Here is a 21,422-nt window from a genome sequence, read left to right as displayed (position 1 = left end):
TACATTTATCACCTCTAACAGTGCCGTAGCAAGCTAGAATGGCGCCAGGGGCCTGGAAACATTTGAAGCCTACCCACTATAAATGGCCCTGCCGCCCCCTCCCCCTCATAAAAATAACCTACCCTTAAAAATGATCTCCCTTTTCCAAAAAACTAATTTAGTAAATTCTAATCACGTTTACAGGCTGTGGTTTGAACCTTTGAGAGATAGTAACAAAAAAGTTGAAAATGGCCCCAATAAAAAAACTCTTTAGCGCTTAAAAATTTATTAATAATAACAAATAAGTTTAATATACATCAAGTGAAATTGACTTTTCGTGCTTTTATGCCTGCAAAATCATCTATAATTTGGTCATAGTTTACCTTCTTTGCTATTTCATTTTCAATTGAAATAGTAGCCAAACTGGATAAGCGTTCTTGTCCCATGGTTGATCGCAAGTAATTTACTTTAAATTTACTAAAACTTATTTCACCTGTTGAGACTGTCACTGGAAGAGTAAGAAAAATCCTGAGTGAAACTTCAATGTTCGGATATGCATCTGTTAAAGAGTACGAGTGTATGAATTGCAATATTTCAATTGGATTAGCACATTCCAAATTTTCCATCATAGCTTTTGCCTGAAACTTGAAACTCTTAATCTCAGCTTGCAGTTCTAAAGAATCCAAATCATTTTTGTACTTCTGGGCTAGGCTAAATGCTTTTTGCTTAAGTTCTTTAACAGAGTTAAGGGAAATTTGTTTTCCAGTAAGAAATAGAAAGTCAGATGATACTTTGGACATTGCCTCAAATCGCCATTGCATTTGTGTGATAATGCTGTCAAACATACAGTTGCATTGGATGACAAAGTCTTGTTCTGGTTTGATTAAAATGCTATTATCATCAGCCTCATCAAACATCATACACTTGACTTTTCTCTTTTGTTTGATTGGAAAGTCTGTGTCAATGTCAATTGTTTTTGCTGTTTGTTTGGCAGATTCTATGATGTCTTTCACTCCTCTTTCTCTGAGATACTGGATGGTCGAGACAACCCCATTTAAAATTTTTTGAAATGTCAATTGAAATTTTTTTGGCTTGCATAGCATGATTTTCTCTGTCAATTAATAAAAGAATTTTAGTCCACAGGTTCAACAAACAAAGAAATTTAAGAAAGAACAATTTGAGTAGGTCTTTTGCATGGTTTAAAGTTGTTTCATGTTTAAGTTGTTTTTGTACTCATGTCTTGTAAAACACTATAAACTTCCACAACTTGATTGTTTAGGGAAGCAACTGCTTTTTTTTTTGATGACCATCTTGTTTCGCAGTGACCCTTTAATGAAATTGGGAGTTCTTTCATCAGATTTCCCCATCTTGATGTAGAATTGCAGAAAAATGTGATTATTTTTTGAATAGATCCAAAGAATGTAACCATAAGAGGTGAGACTTCAGCAGCATGAACGCCAACAAAATTAATTGTATGGGCTGCACGTGGTACAAATGATGCTAGTCTATTGATATTAATGATTTGTGCTTGAACTCCTTTGTATTTTCCAGCCATATTTGCTCAATTGTCATAGCGCTGGCCTCTACAATATGCAATATTTAATCCATCAATTTTCATTTTTCCTAGGATTTTTTCTGCAATGCCATTTCCAGTCTTTTGATGGCTCTATAAAATCCACGAAACTTTCTTCTATTGAGCACAATCCACTTTTTATAATAACATCTAATCACTTCACTCAGCTGTTCTTTATGAGAAACATCAGATGTACAGTTAAAAAGCAAGTAATAATATTTTGCATTTATAATCCGTGAGAGGATTTCTCCTTTAACTTTTTCTCCCACAAGTGTAGTTATTTCATTTTGAATTTGTGACTGCAGCTTTTTTGGCTTTTGTTGTTGCAATATGGTCTGCCAATAAAGGATTGGACTATTCTCATGTTTAGGAATTTTGGGATTAAGCTTTTTCCAGCCACTAAATTCTATAGAAATATCAGACAACTTATTAGCTTTTATTGAGGAAAAAAGTACAAAAACAAAAACAGAATGTTGCATCTTTTAAACTGCTATATAGCAACTATTGCCTTTTCACCAGTTCGCCATTGGCAAGCATCTTTTTGTACCACTTTGAATTGAAATGTCTTATTTTTGTATCAGATGAAGTTGATGGAAAGGTTTCTCTGGTCTCCTGCTCAGGTCCATTTTCAATTAAAAAGCACCTCACTCGATCAGTTATTTGTGGCCATGTGGCAGGATCCTTTAGCTCAAAATTTGTGTTTGGTATATCTTTTTTTCCTTCTTCTTTGGGATTTGATGTTTGAAAGTTTTTTTTTATCACTTACAAAAAAAATCCTCAACAAGTGCTTTGTCTACATCAGATGAAATTCGGAAAATTTTGTTTAGATCTTGATTTGATAGCGGCGAGGAAGACTGAGTTTCGTTAATGTCTTGATTGGATGAATTCATAAAAGCCTGCATTTGACATGGATTTATTTCAGTTGAATCTTCTTTTTCAGTTAAATTTTCATTTTGGGATGCACTAACAAAATTACCAGCGTCTTTCACGAACCATTTTTTTTAATTTTCTAGTTTCTTTTCACTTTCTTCTCTTTGTCTTTTTTGTTTTTTGTAATATGCCCCTGATGGTTTTTTTGAAGGTGCCATTTTTAAATTTTTAATAATTTTATATTGCGCAAAATACTTTTTTTTACGGCATTTTTACAAAATTTAATTATCACATTAATGAGATTTTTTAATTTAAGTTATCTTTAATTAATAACTTAATTTAATCGTGCAAGACATTAAGGAAAGGAGCTTGTGAGTGATGAAGTGGGAGGAGACAAATAATCTTAATAATTGAAAATTGCCACCTTTATAATAAACTAACTTAAAATATTGAAAGTAAAATTGTCCAATTTTCCGCCCTTACCAAAATGGCGCAAAAGGCCATATCCACCCCCAACCTTCACCCCCACACTACCACCACCCACCCACCCCACCCCTCGCTACGGCAATGACCACTAATTATATATTTATTTTCAAAATGAAGTTTACATAAAACAGAATGTTTGTTTGAGTCCAATCTGAACGATTAACAAATCGTATCCAAAGTTGATTTAAGTTTTAGTCTGTTGAAAAGATGCAATTTTTGGTTGTGTATGTTGCTTAAATATTTCGATGTATATTTTGGTTCAGCACATTGTTGACCATTTTAAATAAAACTTTAGCAGTTAGTAAATTCAGAAAAAAGAATAGTTTTAAAAATAATATTTTAGTGTATTTTATGTCAATCTTTCAAAACCGGTCTCTTAATTTCACCCTCAAAAATGTAAGATAAATGGCCGTGAATATAGTAGGCCTTGAGTATGCTAAAAAATATATATCTAAAGAAAAAAAAGTAAAACTTAATATTTATTTAACTCATTTTAGATTCCCTTCTTTATAAAAATTTTTAATGCTTTTAATATGCTTTAGCAAGCTAAAATAGTGAAGATAACCAACTATAAGTTTTATAATTGCGGTGTATGATCTTCTTTTCTTTCAGGAACTTGTCGCAAACTTATCTCAACTTCTTTATTTATATTTTCATTCGACGTACATGTGACATTCTTTTTAGTTATTTGACACTGCGAGGTATTCTTACGTACTTAATACATGTCGGTGGAAATAAAAGGGTGGGTGGGAACTTTACTCCAGGTCTAATAAACATAGTAGGAGGATCCTAATAAAAGGGTGGGTGGAAATTTTTTTTAGATCTAATTCAATTTATTTGTCCTATAATCAAATAATAGTAAATCCTCGTAATATTTTTTACAGGACACGCTTGAAACAATTTATTTTTAGCGTGTCTTGGGGTCAAACGGACATTTATCAACAGCTGTTTTATCATAATTTTTAGGAGTGAGCAAAAATATTCGAATTACGGGATATCTTAATTTCCGATCCGGTATCGGATATCCGATCCGTAAAAAACGAGCCAGGTATCCGTTCCGATTTTTTTTATAAATTCGTATTCGGATTAAAAATTATAAATTGGATATCCGAATCTAATCCAGTTTTCTTTACTTGTTAAATAACAATTTTATAGGTAATTTATATTTTTTAACATCTTCCAACAAGGCTGCAAGCAACCACAATTAGAGTTGGAAGTTACTTGAAAAGAAAAGATGAGGTTTATAAAGCAAGATCACTATTAACAGACGACTTTAGAGATTGCAAGTTATATGAATCAGGAAAAGGAGGGGAGGGAATTCCAAAAAAATGATGTTTGAGTAAAAAAACTAGACGAATAAGAATTTTTGGAGCAGTTACGGAAAAAAGGATGAGACTTAATTAAATGACGAATAATACGAGAATGAATTTTAGTAGATGGCACAAGAGACGCTAGCTCTTTAGAGCAATGTCCATTATAGTATCTATAGAAAAAAGAAAGAGAAGCAACATTACGACATTGTGATAGTGGTTGGAGGTTTACTGCAAGAGAGCAGGTCTGAATAAGACTGATGCAGAATAATATTTCATGTCTTGATTTTTTAAAGTCGCGTTCTCAACCTCAATAGAAAAATGCCGAAAATGGAAATTTAAAACGTTGATGCCAAATAAACTTATAAAGATGTAAATATACCTCTTTACCAGGGGTGCCGAGAGTGGGGGGGGGGGGGGGGGGGAGCGAAAGGAACAGTTTGTCCCGGGCGGCAGATGTCCAAGGGGTGCTAAATAAAATGAAAGTTTTTAAAAAAAAAATTGATCATTCACTGATAACATAGAAAATTTAAGAAAGATAGGGGCGGCAATCAGGGTTGCTGTCCCAGGTGGCGTGAAGGCTCTCGGCGCCCCTGCTCTTTACAGTTACCTGCTCTTTATATGTTCTTAAATATATATTTTTTAAGACTTTAGAATATAGTTTGTATATTTTTTATTTAATTTAAAGTTAATTTAGTAAATAATATGTAAGTTATTGTTGTTTAATTAGTTTCGGATTCGGGTAATCCCGGTTTCCGATCTGATTTTAACGGATGTCCGTTTGAAATGGATCGGAAATAAAATATAAATTTAACTATCCAAAAACCTGGTATCGGATTCGGATTTTTACAGTTCAATATGCTTATATAAGTTTTACGGTCTTTATGACGCTTATATATACTATGAGAAATAAACCAAAAGCTCATTTTCAACAACTCGAGGTTTTCGAGTTTTTTTAAAGGTCGTTGAATTTTAAATACTAATTAGATTGAAAGTTTTTATTTTTATCAGTGACAGATATATGAGGAGCCCAAAAATAAAAATTTTGCGTTAACTCAATTTCTAAATTCTCTATACTGAAATCTATCATTTATTTAAATATTGGACCATTTGCAAGTTTTTTTACCTAAAAATATTCAAAGAATATATCAATTTCTGTTGATGCACAACTATGAGTATTTCGGTTTTTCGTCGTTTTCTCAAAATTAATTTACTCGGCGCGTTTTGCAAATTATATATATATTTTTAATGTTTTAAGACCTTTTAAACGGACTTTTTTTTTTTTAGTTTTGAGATAATTTTGTTGATAAAAAGTTAATAAAACGAGGGGGTGGGGTGAGGGCATCTTACTAAGCTTTGGGTGGGTGGGAAGTTTATTAAGCACGCGAGAGTAACTAGTAGCTTCTTGAGTAGTTGATCTCCAAGTGCCAAGTCTTGATCTCCAAGTGCCAAGGCAAATTCCATCCATTTTCATAATAAGTCATAGAAAATAGATTTTGAGTTAATTAAAGTCATCAAATTAATTGCTTATCAAGATATAAACGAAAAACCTTTTGTTTTGTTTCTTTGACGTCTTGTTTCCGTTCCTGAGCCTAATATTGGTTTGATCAAATGAAATATATTCTGATTGGTTTGATTAAATCAAATCAAATATATTCTGATTGGTTTGATTAAATCAAATCAAATATATTCTGATTGGTTTGATTAAATCAATTCAAATATATTCTAAATAAATTTGTTGCATGTTTATTAAATGTGTGTGTTCAATTTAAAAATCACTCGGTATAGCACTCGGCTCACAGTTAAAAAGTTCGATGTTTAAATCCGCCCTACGCCTCTCGAAGAATTGCGCTTAACCTGTTTCTCAGCGGCTTTCTTAAACAAGGTTCGTGTTTCGGAGTTTTGGGTTGAGAGTTGCAAATAAAATTTAAAAAATTGAGTGGTTTTCTCTGGAGCCTTGTGGAAGTGAATGGGATAAGAAAAAAACAAATAGTTTAAATTAATAGAAAATGGTTGGTTCTTGACTGGCAATTATTCCAATATCAAGCTAAGAATAGTGATGTAAAATTTCCAGTAAAATTTGATTCAAAATTTACCGGTAATTTTTAAATCAAAGAGGGTAAATTTTCCTTAAAAAAATTTTATTTTTTAAATGAATAATAAAAATAAGTAAAAAAAATTTAACAGGCGGTAAATTTTCTAAATTTTCCGGTAAATTTTACCTTTGCAACACTAGCTAAGATACATTAGAATGCATTAGATATTGCAATTGACCAGGTACAAGAAAGAGAAGGGACATGTTATGATTTCTACTTTCAAGTTTTAAGGATTCAATTTACAAAAATTGTAACATCAATTTTATTTAGAAGAAATAAATTTCAATATGTATTGCTTCAAATAAACATCACAAGAACTCAATACTAGAAATTGGTTTGAACTTTTAAAAAATCAGAGAAAAATGGTCTGCGGCATACTAACATGACCTATACAATTGTATATCATACTTATATGTAAAATTTAAATTGGCACTGTTTTATCCTCCGCTTTATACTTTGATTGTGTATTGTATTAATGTTTACAAATTTGCAAGTGTTTTTCTAAGATTTATATTCATTTTATGTCTATGTATTACATCCTAATCCTTGCTGCGTCCTGAATGGTTCACAATAGCTGAAATGAAAATCAGGGGGAACAGGTTGAAAAATAGGGGGAAAAAAATAGAAATCTACCTTAGGATATTAACAATTGCCCTAAGCTTACATCTTGATAAAATTGTAGGTAGAGAGTCTTTATTCCATGCATTTGTTACTTTAGAAATGACTGATCATGACTTCCCTGTTAGAAAGCTTCTGACCAATCTTTTTTTTCGAACTAATAATTTAATTTAAACCATTCAAAGTTTTTGTTGTTCTCCCTTATTTTGTGCAAAAACTATACTTTTGACTTTTTCACCATTCGACCAAGAAGTATAATTTTTTAGCGTTTAAAAAATTATTCAATTGGTTAACGGTACAATATATACGTTGTACCTTTGACCGAGGTGTGTTATTTCTTTGACCATATTAGTATCATTTAAAAATCACATTGTTTGGTTGTAGCTTTGTTAAATATTATAAAGAAACCTCTGGCCTATTTCAGGTCAATAAAAACTTATTTTCCTTATATTGTAAAAACTGACAATCAAAATCAGTTTTTACCATATAAGGAAGATTCGTGTACTAAGGAGTTGTTTTGTACTTAACTTTATTCTAAAAATATCAAGTTCTAAATTATGCTACTCAGTCAGCTAAAATATGCTACTCAGTCAGCCAAATTATGCTACTCAGTCAGCTGTATTCAGAGGGATAAAAATAATTTATTGTCCTATTTATGTCGTTGCCGCGTCAAAACTTAATCTAAAAACATTTTTGACGGTTGTAAGAAAGGAAGTAAAATTTTGTTTATTATCTCTCTGATTGTAGCACAATCCCAAACAGGCGCGGATCCAGCTTTTTTTATATTTGAGATAGCTATCTTCCTGACATGGTACAAACTCGATTTGAAGGGGTTACAAATTTTATAAGGTCATAATTTTTGAACGCTAAGAGATTATTGTAAGAAATTTAGAATATTATCGATAATATAAATTTATTTAAAAATAGTACAAAAATTATTTTATCAACGTTTGGGGCAGTTGCGGCCAAAATTTTAGGGCTTTTTTGTTCCCAGACATCAATCATCGCAGTATTTTGCAAAGCATCCTCACATATAAATAAACATATAAATTTTTGAGCTTGTTCCATGTTAGGAAGTTAGCTCATCTCAAACATCAAAAAAAGCTGGATCCGCGCCTGCCAAATAAACGATTTTTTTTATTGTAGTACAAGTTATAAATTTTTTTGAACAATAACGCCTAAATGCAGTATTAAATAATCTTCTCTCAGTTTAAAGGCTTTCTCTTGTGAATTTGTCATATTTACAGTGATGTTCTCTATTTTTTTTATTTATTGCCTTTTAGTTCCACAACTAATTTTGAAAACTGCGTAAAAATAAATCAAAAACTGAAAATTGATTTATAGCTTTATTGTTCATATTTCAAATATAAGTTGACTACATGAATAGAATAACAAATGCAGCAGTTGAAACAGCATTAATGGGGAAATTCTCGCAATGATGTTAATAACTTTTTACCGTTTACAGGTTTATCGTAAAATTGGTTGGCTTAGGCTCATTTTGCACCTTAACGTCTATTGCATGAAAGCAATTTTAAGTATTTTTATGGGGGGAAAGGGTTTAAATGGTGGGCCCCTTGTGTTGGGCTGACTTCGGCCCAATTGGGCCGAAGTCAGCCCAGTAAAAAGGGACTAAAGGAAGTGTTACATCAAGAAAAACAACAATGTTTAGCCAAAGAAAATAAATTTACAAAAAACAAAGTGATAAAAAAAATTTAGTAACAAAGTTGTTTTAATAAAGTAAGTAAAATATAGGTACAAACTAAACAAGTATAGGTACCAAGTAAACAAAACAGTTTAGGTATAAAGTAAAAAAAAAATTACAAAAATTAAATTTTTCAGAACAAAATTTAGTGAAAAGTTTTTTTTTCAACTGCATAAAAGAAATTATTCTATTAATTATTTTAAAATAATTATTTTAAAGTTATTCAGTAGTTAATACATTAAATAATATTAGTTATTAAATTAATTAATAATTGGTTATAAAGTTTACTAATTGTTTAAATGTATATAAATAGTTCAAATAAAGAAAGAAACCTGTCCAGGATTTAACTCTCCGTTGCATTTAACAATTACATAACAATTCTTTACAAGATTTAATGATAATTTTTTTTTTAAACATTTTTTGTTTTATCAATACCAACCTTTTGCAAGTTCTTTTTGCTTAATTCTGAATGATCTAATGATTCTGTATAATTTTCTACGCCTAAACTTACATCTGGAAAGATTATAATAGGAGTCTCAGTAGTTCCAGTTTTGGTACTTGGGCTAGCAAAGTCAATGTTGTTGGTCTCAATTGTATTTATAATGCTGCTAGGTGCTATACATTATTTTTATTTAATCTATTATTTTCAAGTGGATATATCTGCTGAACGTAAGCTTTTACCTGGGACAGAACAACGCTTTGGTTTTAGAACCATCTGGGTGATCATCCAGTGACTTACTTAAATGATCTAAAAATGATAGTCTTACTAAATCAGTAATGAGTTTAAACCTATATTACGACATGGTAGTCATGAACGCACTTGAGACTTGTCAAATGAAAAAATTCTAGTTTTGTAAAAACCAGCTCTTAGGTTATCATTTCCATGCTCATTTAAGTTGGTAATTAAACGGTCTAAAAGTCTAGGAAATTCATCTTCAGGAAAAGAAGCAACTCTCATTCCTTTTCTTATTTCCTTCCATTCACATAATATTTTGCGCTAACTAATCTTCATGGGTCTTAAATAGGCAACACCTAATGGCTGTGTAAGATGCGTATAGTTTGCTGGTAATGCCACAAACGCTATGCTATTGCTATGACATGCATCCAATACTGCAATGCTCAAATATGAAGATACGTTATCACCAATAATTACACTTCTTCCTTGAACCTTCTTAAGTTTTGGAAGAAGTAAAGAGTAAAACCAGTCCTCAAAACATGTTGAGTCAAACTAACCACTTTTTGGTCTGTTACAACGTGCCTTTGACAGCCCATGTTCCATCCATGTATTTCATAACGATTCCGCTTTGTAAACAACATAAAGTGGTAGGAATTCTCCATTAGCATTACCACAAAACATTACAGAGAATGATATCTTTGTAGAATTAATGACGCGTTCAGGATACTTATATCCATGCTTTGTTAATACTTTTATTACCCGGATTATCACTGAGATTGTTTTCGTCATAATTCCATATATTATCAGGTGATATATTACTTATTTTAATTGATAGGTTTATAAAGTAGTTATAAGTCACAGTCGTTCCTATTTCTGTTCTCTTTCGCTTGATGTTACTTGCAAATTTTGCTGTGAGTTCTGGATTTTTTTTTTTAAAAAAGCTCGAATCCAATCGTCACTTGGAAAATTATTTTTGAACCGAGGTATAACGACGCCTTTTTTGTTTAAATACTATGCATCTTAAAATTTTACTATGCATCTTAAATCATATGCATCGACAGGAAAGCCGAACTCAGATGATTTTATTGCGTATGCCTTAAACATCTTCTTTTGATGTAAATATCTGCTGACCACCATACTTTTTAGGATATGTCTGTTTTATTTTGTTTTTTATCGTTGACCTTGGTATATCGTATTTCAAAGCTGCCAAAGTCACCCTCTCGTTTTACGGTACACCTGACTATTTTCAGGTGTACCATAAACAATGGAAAAACGCTCGGAATTTTTATTAGTACATATTTTAATTAGGCACCTGCTGAAAGCGTATCTAACAATCGGGTTTTTTCTGATTTGACTTATATTCTCCGTGCTATATAATATCGAATAAGATATTTACTTTTACTGATATTTTGAAAATAACATTTCATTCTTGTTTGTTGACAATTAATGTTATTTCTTGTAAATCTATAAATTAAGAATTAAATTTTGTAACTGACTTTTTTCTTGGTGTTAAAAATTTATAGAAGAACCCAAAAATCGTCTCTCCGAGATTCGGGTATAGAAATACACATTTCTAAGAACGTTAATAAAGTTAAGCACAAACTTATTGATACTTCTTTATTGTACGTCTACTCATTTTGGATTTCGTCAAAGGATCGTCTAGAAATTACGTCAAGCAACTTTGGACCGTTTTAGACCCACTCCCCCCCCCCCCCTCCTCGTCACAACATCGTAACAAGTTCTGTATGAGTCGTCGCAAAAACATTACCCCTTCCTCCTAAAGTGTAATTTACGGACGACCCCTAATATATTATTATTTTTAATAAAATTAATAACAGTATCTCGGGTGTTTCATAAAATGTTCCGAGGATAGTGGAATATGGAAAATAACCTTTAAAAGTTTTTCACTATTTTGTTGGCATCGTGGTTTCTACAAGAAAATAATGTAAAGCATCATTCAGAACATTCCCATATGCTAACGCAAAAATATTTGAATTAAACGATTATCACGTTAATTAGTTACTTAATGGCGGAGTTATTAGGTGGTATAGGTCAAGAACTGGTGGAACTTAATGGCATTTTTTTATGACGCCAATCGCATCAGCTTATTAATAATTAGTATTATGGAACCTGTTGTACCTTTGACCACTTTTTGCTTTAAGGCGTTTTTTGCGTAGTCTATTGAGTAAATTTAAACCATTCAAACTACATAATATTCTCATATTTTGCCCAAAAATTATACTTAGGACTTTTTTTTCATTCAACCAAGAAGTATCTTTTTCCCGGGTTTAAAAAAAGTAGTCAATTAGTCAAAGGTACAACACGTACGTTTTATCTTTGACCGATGCGCGTTGTTCCTTTGACCAAAATGTTAGTATTAAAAATCGTGTAATAATTGAACCTCTTGAATATTTTAGCTTGTTATATATTATATAGCAACTTCTGGCCTACCTTATATCAATAAAAAAACATATCTAACTTTTTTGTAATCAATCCTAATTGTCTAAAAAAAATTTGAAAAATCAATCCTTTCAATCTTGCAAAGGCTTGTGTATCGAAGTTTCGATACTCAGTCAGTATTACTAATATTACTACTAATTTTTTAAAATAAAATCAGTTATTATAACTATTTAGATAAAGTCACATAATTTCTTTAGATGCTACTTACACGAAATAATTAGGGTTAAGGTCCAAAACTTTAAATGCAACTTAATTGTACAAAACATGCTTTCTAATATATACAGTTATTTTTATTATTTTAGATAAGAAATGAGCAAAAATATATTTTTATAACTTATATTAGCTGGTGATTTATATTTATTTACATATGATCATAATGCTTTTTATAGAAAATATTTTAATGATGACAACAAAAAATACAATAATAAAAGAGTATAATATATTATTATTACAAATAGTCAGATCAACATCAAACATAAGATACTGACGTTTAGAGGAACCATGACCAATTTTTGGTGGTGGAAGTTTCATAAAAATATCCTCAAGTTCCACATAATAAAGATTGTCATCTTCTCTTATAAATTTGATACTAAAGTCTCCTGATTTCTTAAGATACATAATTTTGTAAACTATACCAACAACTTCTATAACTGAAAATCTGGTAAATTAAGTCTTTCCGGTCAACTTGACAATTAAAATTTTTACTTTCGTTATCAAGTATATTAACTATTGGCCTATCAGTAACATTTGCAGCTAAAAAGTCAATATCAGTAAAAAAAAATTCATTAAATGGATAAAATCCAGTACATTTAAAACTGTTTACAATATTATTTGGTACAAAAGCACGAGGATAAGCTTGACCAACAAGGTAAGATATATCATAAATTGTAACTGGTTTACCAGCATTGCCTAGTGATCCATGCATTGCCTAGTCATCCATGGCATTGTTATAAAAAGTTTTAAATGGTCTAAAAACACCACGATCAAGAAGTTGCATTTTATGGGTTGTGTGAGGATGAAATGTCATAAAAACTATGCTCGATTTTTTTGACTCTCATGATTATCCATTAATAAAAGAACAGATTTTTCAGTTGATGGTTGCACATTTCTAATAAAATGTTCAAGAAATTGTACAAATATGACTTCATTTGACCATCCAGACTTATTAGCTGCTCCTACACTTTCAGGAGGACAATTATTTAACAATTATTTAGTCTTTGAATTTAGTACGTGGAAATACCAGTAATGGTGGGAAGCTATTTCCAGTACCATTAATGGCTGCAATGATTGTTACATTATTGCCTCTTTCAGCATTAGTCATGCTCCCTATTTGTTTTTGACCTTTTGGAGCTAGAATTTTTGGTGGTACGTGGACTGTGGTAATTACGGTTTCATCACAGTTCCAAATATTTGATGGGTCAAAATGATAACATTTTAAAACATTTTTGTAATTTTTATATACAATTCTTATGGTTTCTCTATTGAATGCCTATTGATCTCCAATCTCTATTGATCTACCAAGACTTGTAGGTTGTGGTTTACGTAGAGATAGCTTGTTATTTTATCTTTTGTGAAAATCTTGCAGGCATTGTTCACCAGCACATTTATTTTTCATCCATGAAGTTTCAATTTTTTTATGATTTGCTAAAGTATACGCATATGCAAAAGACCTTATCTGCTTTAATGTAAGTCCATAATGCATATTTGCAGCATCTGCCAAGTAGTTTACCAAAATTAATACTTCTTCTGTTGAGAATATTTTTTTTGGTTTGGTGTGTGAATATAAATATTCGCAACTACCAGATTTTTTAAACTGCTTCAGCTGATATATCAAAGTTGATTTTTTAAACTCATTTTTTGTTGAAGCACAAAATTCACTGCATTAAGCATATCCGTTTCGGAAATCTTTTTGTAAAAAACACTAACCTTGCTCCTTGGGATTTTAAAACTAAAACTACTTAAAACTAAAATATATTAACAGATTTTATAAATATATATACAGATTAACAGAACAAATATATAAACAGATTAACAGAATTAACTATTTTTATACATTTAATTCCCCTATAGCCGTGCAGAAATTAGGTAATAAAATGAACTTGACAATAATATTGCTTCAGCTGTCCAACTAACTAAATTAACAAAATAGATTATTCTAAGTATAGTAGTGGTCCAAGAATAAATAGTGAATTGCATTGAATTTCAATGGAATTATTTTATTACCATAATACTAGAAACATTTTTGCATTAAAAAGCAATAAAGTACAGACGCCTAATCAAGTAGATAATTTTATAAATTTGTCCTCTCAAAGTCCGCAAATTACCGAGGAAACAGTTTTTGTCGGTCTAAGGTACAACGTCCTAGTCTGGTCAAAGGTACACGAGATGGTTTTCTTTAACAATTATCGTCTTAATCCCCATTTACGGTTAGACATAACCATCCAAACTTTTCCATAGCAAAAAAAAATGATGTTGGGTAATGTTTACAATGTCGTAGATGAATCAAACAACAATTTATCACAGTTTTAAAATCAGAACAAGATTAACACAAATATTTACTTTTTAAGAGCCAAATCTTATATTTACTTACTTACTAAATCTTATATTTACTTGATCGATACCATCTATCCCAAGTATAATGTTTTACGGTAAGAAGAGTTGTCATGGACTATTATTTCAAATGGCACTTCACGTTTTTTTTTTAAATAATAATAGTAAGCCGACAGAGAAGAGTGACCAAAGGTACAACGTGGTCAAAGGTACTACAGGTTCCCCTAATAATCAAAAACTTGAAATTTTTACGAGGAAAAAAATAAATTAAATGCAACATAATTTATAATAAAAACATATTTTATATTAAATTTTTGTTGAGCAAAAAAAAATCGCCGTAAGCATGAGTAATGCTTTTTTCAATTTTTAATGTTTTTTCTCGCGTGAAGACCAAAAACTATATATTTTTAATATGTATCATTTTGTTTTTCGTTTTCTTTAAATAACGTTGCTTGGCATAATTTCTGGAATGTTTATTTATTTAAAAAGCGTCAGACAGCTACGATTGATACTTTAGAAAGTCGATTTATCAACGCACAATGTTATAATCGGAAATCGGAAAAAAATCACGATCCTTAAATTTCAAACGATTAAAAATTAAATAATTTATTTTACAAGCCGAATTTTGAGTTTAGAAAAACGCTTTTCCTTTTTATATTACGCACGTGAGGTTCTATGATTTTGAAAAGTATACTTATGAAGTTTAACGTTGTAACTCTTGCTAATTGAACAAATAACGAAAAGATAAAGAACACAACAATATTTTATAGGAAAAGATTTTTTAGCATAACGACATTTTATTCAAGTTTTTAGATGCAAAAAAATATTGTATTTTGTTATGTCTGGAAATGATTCTCACCTAAAATATTCGGAGATATTCATTTGCAATTCTGCCCGGTATAAATCTAAAATAGTAATTTATATAAAACCCAGAAAAGATATTAGGAAAAAGTATCACATTTTTATACATTGGGTAAGAATTATATTATATTTTCTGAAATTCAGATTTTGAAAAGATTTATTTTGTTCCTTTTAATGTTAGCAATGGAAGAATTTTTATAACTGCTATTCTTGTTGGTACTGCTGTTAATGTTGTCCTTTATTATTAGTATTATTATTATTGTTATTATTACTATTATTATTGTTATTATTACTATTATTATTATTTTTGTTATTATTATTATTATTTATTGCTTGTATTTTTGTATTTTCTTGGTATTTATTTTTTCACTTTATTAGTGATGAAAGTAATAATAGTTAAAATGTTATCATAACAGAAAATAATAATTTGTATCTTTTTTATTATTATGCGCTTATATTGGCATATTTTTGTTTATTATCAATACCAAGCATTAAGTTGATAAAACATTTGCCAGGGGAGATAATATAAATTGCATTGCTGCTATATCTCTTTAAATTTGATTTATAGCTTATTTTGCTTTTTAAAGTTTTTTGCTTAGTAAATAGTGTGATAATATATAAGTATAATAGCCTTAGTGGTCGAAGTGGTTAGCTTGCTGCGCTTCCGAAGTTTTGTGGGGGTTCAAATCTTTTTGCTTAAACTTTTAAAAAAAATTTTTAATCTTTTTTAATTTTCTAAAATATAAAATAAAACATTTTTAAAGTTCTATAGATATTATATACATAACATATATAAATATATTATATACTATAGCAGATGAAAGTTAGAGAATTGTTAAAAAACCTTTAAATTTCTAAAAACATTAAAACATCAGGAGAAATTTGTTGCTGTAGAAGTATGTCATGATGGAGATACTTATGTTGTTAAAGTGTTTAGGTAATTATCTATGTTCATGTATATAACACATATTAAAGAGACAACTTTCTTTCTTAAAGGAAAAAAAAGTTTTAAATTCAAACTTCTATTTTTCTTCAAAATTAATTGGGCAAGGGTCCCAATAAGCTGTAGAAAAAATTTAATAAAAACTTAAGGTGTGGAATAGACTTTAAACTGAGACCTGTATTTTATGGGTCCGAACAGCAAGTGTGTATATATATATATATTTATATATATATATATATATATATATATATATATATATATATATATATATATATAACAGAAATGTTGCTGATCCATTTTTTTCAAAATATTGAAGACACATAAAACTGTCCAAAGTTTGCAAACAGAGTCATTAATTTCCATCGCTTAAAATAACTAATACTTGTAATAACTTATCTTTTTAAACATAGTTGAGTTGAAATTTAGAATTTAAAAAAAATATTTTTTCTGATATTTATAGTACTTTTCATTAGCTTTAATCTATTACTATGAAATTTATTGTAATGCTTATATTTTAAGTTTAAAAGTTATAATTCATAAGTTATATAAATTGTTATTTATAAAATTAGTTTTATATGGAAGACTATTTTTGTAATATGAGATTATTATTATTGTAATTATTATTATAGTTATATGGAATTATTGTTACAAAATTATTACTATTATTGCAATTATACGGACTGTTTTTGTAATACTATTAATCAAATTTCTTTAAATCAAATTTTTTTTTAGCTTTTTCAGCAAAGTCTTGTCCAAAAGGAGCCAGAATATGATAACATTATTCAAAATGGATTAAAGTTACTAGAAGGTATTCATTCTCTGCAAGAGAAAAATGAACTTTACAAACAACTTGAAAAAATTACAAAAGATTGGGATGATATTAATAAAGCCTCATCTAAACGCCAATTTGACATTGACAAACTTCATCTTATCTGTAGAAAGTACAACTGTGAATATGTAACATTTAATATATATTTAACAAAAGTGGAAAACCAAAAGGATGGGTTTCAACCTGTCTCAACAGATAAAATTTTGCTTCAAAAACAATTAGCTGAGGCTGAGGTAAAATAAAAATTGGTTTCATGTAATGAATAGGGTGGTTCTAAAAATCTTCTTTTTTTAAATTGATGGACTCTAACTTCTGAATATGTTCTATTTATTAAAATGACTCTAGGTTTCTAAAATTAGTTAGTAAGTTTTGCTGTAACTGGCTTGGTAAGCCAGTGAGTATGGCTTTAGGGATAGTGTGACAGCCTAATTGATTGATTGTTGTTTGTCCAACAGTTGAATCTTGCTTTAAAGGAGTTAACTGAGGACAACTCCACAATGAAGGCATTGAGTTCCATAGTTTTGCAGGTCTGTTGTAAAAAAATTTTTACGACAGATCTGCAAAACAGTCTTAATAGATTTTTTGCTGTTTCTCTGTATTATTTAAAACAGTGACCTCTAAATTGATTTTTAGCAATCTTTATGTTGTTTTCTGTTTTATTTATTTTGCTTATGAATTTATATAGTTGGATCATATACCCCTTTTCTCTCCATTCAATTATTGTCAATCCTAGAACTTTTGCCAAATACTAAAATCACATAAAGTGATTTTTGTATTTGGCAATCCAATATGGCAAAAGCTTTCTTTACATGACCCAACATTCTACTTGCATTACTTGTTGTAGAAATCGCTTGGTACTTCCACTTGATATTTTTCATAAAAATCACTCCTAAATCTTTTGTACTTTATTATTCAGGTAATTTTGTACCATTAATATAGCAAGAGTTCTTTTTATTGTTTACCCCATAATGCACTATTCCACGTTTGTAAACATTAAATCATAAAAGCCAGTCTTCTGTCCATTTGAATGTTGTGTTTAAATCTTTCTGTAGACTTGAGGTACTTTCCTGTGAGATTACCTTGGATAGAATCTTGGTATTATCAGCAAATGATTTGCATATATTGACTAACTTGTCTGGTAGATAATTAGTATATCAAATAAACATCAAGGGTCCAATAACAGAACTCTGTGGCATGCCAATAAAAATTTCAAGCCACTTAGAAACAATTTCACCATTAGTTTACAATAATTTTTTTAAGGGGTTGCTCAAGATCTTTAAACATTTGACTGGCCATAATATTATAGAAAATATATTTCTTTAAATAATCAAAGGTCTTAAGTGATCTCTAAAAAAAATTTTTATAATTTAATTTTGAAAATTAGGTATATTATTATTATATAGAACATATTTAGGGGTTGGAAAACACACACATACATACATACACACACACGAACGCTTGCACACACACACAAAGATATTTAGAACCAACCTAGCAATGAATTGATATTATTAAATTTTGTTTACTCAGTTTGAGATAAGTTGTTTCTTTTTTTATTGAAAATAAAGTATAATTTATTAAGTGTAGTAGATAGTTATTTATTGTTAATGTTCTTATTTTAAATTTATTAAATTAATTATTATTTTTATATACTTATATTAGTTATTATTTACCTTATTTTAATCTTATTTCACTAATTTTTGTTAACATTTTGTTAATTTATTTTTCTATATCAAACATTTTTCTTTGACTTAAACTTGATGATTTATAATTTTTGTTGCATATTTCATAAATTCTTTAAACTGTAGCACTTAAGCAGTAAAATGCAAAACTAGAACCTAATTGTTTTTAAATCATTTTAAGTAAAAGTTTAAATATTTTCATTATATTGTGTTATTTCTATTTAGCAATTTTATGCTGATGTCAATGAGAATAGAAGTGTTTACAATAATTTTATTACTGCCAATGAGTCAATTTTTATAACTTGTAAAGAACTTGATATTACAGATGGGTTGACAGAAATGTTTAACCAAGTAGAGGTAGTTAAAGAGAAGTGGACAAACCTTAATAGTTATGCTTGTAATAGGTTGCATTTATGCAGAGAAACATTACAGCTATTAGAAGATTTTGATAAAAAGTTAAATCCTATTGAACTGCTAATATATGAAGTTAATTTTTATGCAAACCAATATCATTTATTTGGCAATGATATTAATCAGGCTGAAAGTATTTTAGTAGAAATTCAGGTTTGTTATTTTGAATTTGTATTTTTTTAAATCTGTATATATATATATATATATATATATATATATATATATATATATATATATACACACACAAACACACACACACACACACACACACACACGCAGTGGCGAACCCATTGTTTATTTTGGGATACCGTTTTTTGCAGTGATGGAGGGAGGAGATGTTTTGGAGATGACCTCCCCTCTCTGCCCTCTCAGTTATAAACTGGTGTCACCACCCAGATTTTAAAATCTTACTTATGTTTGTATTCACCTTGTTTAGTTTTATCCATAGGTAAGGAATTAATAAAAATATTTGAATACACGAAATTCGTGGTGGATGTATAATAAACATTTAAGTTACAATTATTATGTAATTTGTAAATATTTATTTTAATATTATTTTAAACATTTAGTAACTACTAAAATTAAAGTTACTAATTTTATATATATATATATATATATATATATATATATATATATATATATATATATATATATATATATATATATATTGGGCAATTGCCCGCGTCTTTACCTGTGTAGTTCAGTTTACTGGGCTAGTACAAAGCCAGTGCAAAATACAAATATTTATTTTAAACACCAAAATTTATTAAATTTTTGTTAAATTTATTTTCTTTATTAAATTTAATGTTTTTATTAAATTTAATTTTACTTACATAAATATAGTAAAAAACATCTAGCGCATTTAAAATAAAATATAACTTTAGAATTACATTTTGCAATAATAATAAAAAAAAGCAAAAACAAAAGATTTTTCATTATTAAATTTTTGTGAGTGTCTATAAGATAAAAAAGTTCGTTATTGAAATTTTTTTTTATGTTTTGGCATAATTATTTTTGACTAAACTTGATAAGTTCATATGACCAGTATAAGAATTTCATAAAAAACCATATTAAAATTTTTTCCAAAAAACAGCAACAAAGAACTCTTGAGCTTTAATAGTTTTTAAAAAGCTATTTAAATTTTTAGCAGCAGGCTATTTCAGTGTGATGTCAGAGATGTTATCTAAACACGCATTTATTCCACCATGAACCATCTATTTGTAAATTCTTCTTTTTACTAACATCTTTTTAATTTCTTTTTGTTTGGCAATTGCATTGGTGTGTTTTTTAGATAGTTCATGTCTTTCAAACATTCTGGTTGGATGTTTATAGAGATTCACAGCTTCTTTCACCTTTCAGCTTGGCTTCCTTCACTTTATTCTTTAAAAATCTTTTAATATCATTTTGTATTATATAAAGAAATAATATATAGATGCTAATTTCTTAGTTCATTCAAACATAATGTAAATTAAAATGCATAAAAGAATTTTAAGGCTTTTATACTTGGAACTTTAAAATGAAAACATTACTCTGAAGAGTAGAGAGAGAAAAAAATATTGTCCTTTTTTTTTAGAAATACTCAACTACATTGAAGATGAAGAAATCTGAGCTTGCTTGCATTTTGAAAGATGTTGTTGAATCATTTTGTAAATTGAATGTTGAAAATAGTTTTGCTCGTGAAAGAGTTGCTAAAGATATTAGTGTTGTTGATGAATTAATAAATAAACTTTTAGAATTAAATAATACAACTGTGCAAAATAAAGCTACTGTAATAAGACTTTTTGAAATTATTGCAAAAGTTTCTGAAAATCTCCTCGTTATTCAAAGTTCTTCTGCTCTGAATAAAGAAAACAGCTTTGTTCTAGAAGATATTTCACACCAAATTAAAGTTCTTCAGGTATGTAAACAAAAATTTAAGATAAAATTTTGTTGACAAATGTAAAAAATTTGATAACTTTAGTAATATATTTTGACACTTAAATTATTTTGCTGTAATAAATATTTTTCATTCAAATAGTAATGCAATGCTTCATATATTTATGCTGCCAACTCACTGAATGTGATCTCAATAGTAAAATGAAATTGTATTTTAAAAATTTTATCTTTATAAAAATTATCTGAGATTAAGCATTTAATGGGTTTCTATTTATTTTTTTTTATAAAACTCTTTAAATGGTTTCATAATATTTCTATTATTTTAATAATAGTAATAATCATTTTACATTGGAACGCATTTCCAATATAAAATGAACATTTATTTTGAAATTTTTATACAGTTTAATATCTTTTGAGACCCTGGTATTTTTCAAATGTTCACGAGTCTTTAGCAACCCCTGATAATAACCTTTTATAAAGTTATTTTTAAAATTTAGTATT

General features: G+C 28.9%; 1 protein-coding gene across 3 annotated transcripts in view; it reads left to right on the top strand.

Moving 5' to 3' along the window:
* The window catches only part of LOC100208392 (uncharacterized), a 91,302-nt gene that overhangs the window by 56,514 nt on the left and 13,366 nt on the right, over positions 1-21,422 (top strand). For all 3 annotated transcript variants that reach the window (XM_065812606.1, XM_065812604.1, XM_065812605.1), the window contains 3 exons: positions 16,857-17,186; positions 18,861-19,199; positions 20,620-20,943. In XM_065812606.1, coding sequence (XP_065668678.1) covers positions 16,857-17,186; positions 18,861-19,199; positions 20,620-20,943 — 993 coding nt within the window. The remainder of the gene's footprint in view (positions 1-16,856; positions 17,187-18,860; positions 19,200-20,619; positions 20,944-21,422) is intronic.

Source organism: Hydra vulgaris, chromosome 12, assembly GCF_038396675.1.
Source record: "Hydra vulgaris chromosome 12, alternate assembly HydraT2T_AEP".
NCBI lineage: Eukaryota > Metazoa > Cnidaria > Hydrozoa > Anthoathecata > Hydridae > Hydra > Hydra vulgaris.
Note: the sequence above shows the minus strand (reverse complement) of the source record. Positions and strands in the feature narration are given on the sequence as shown.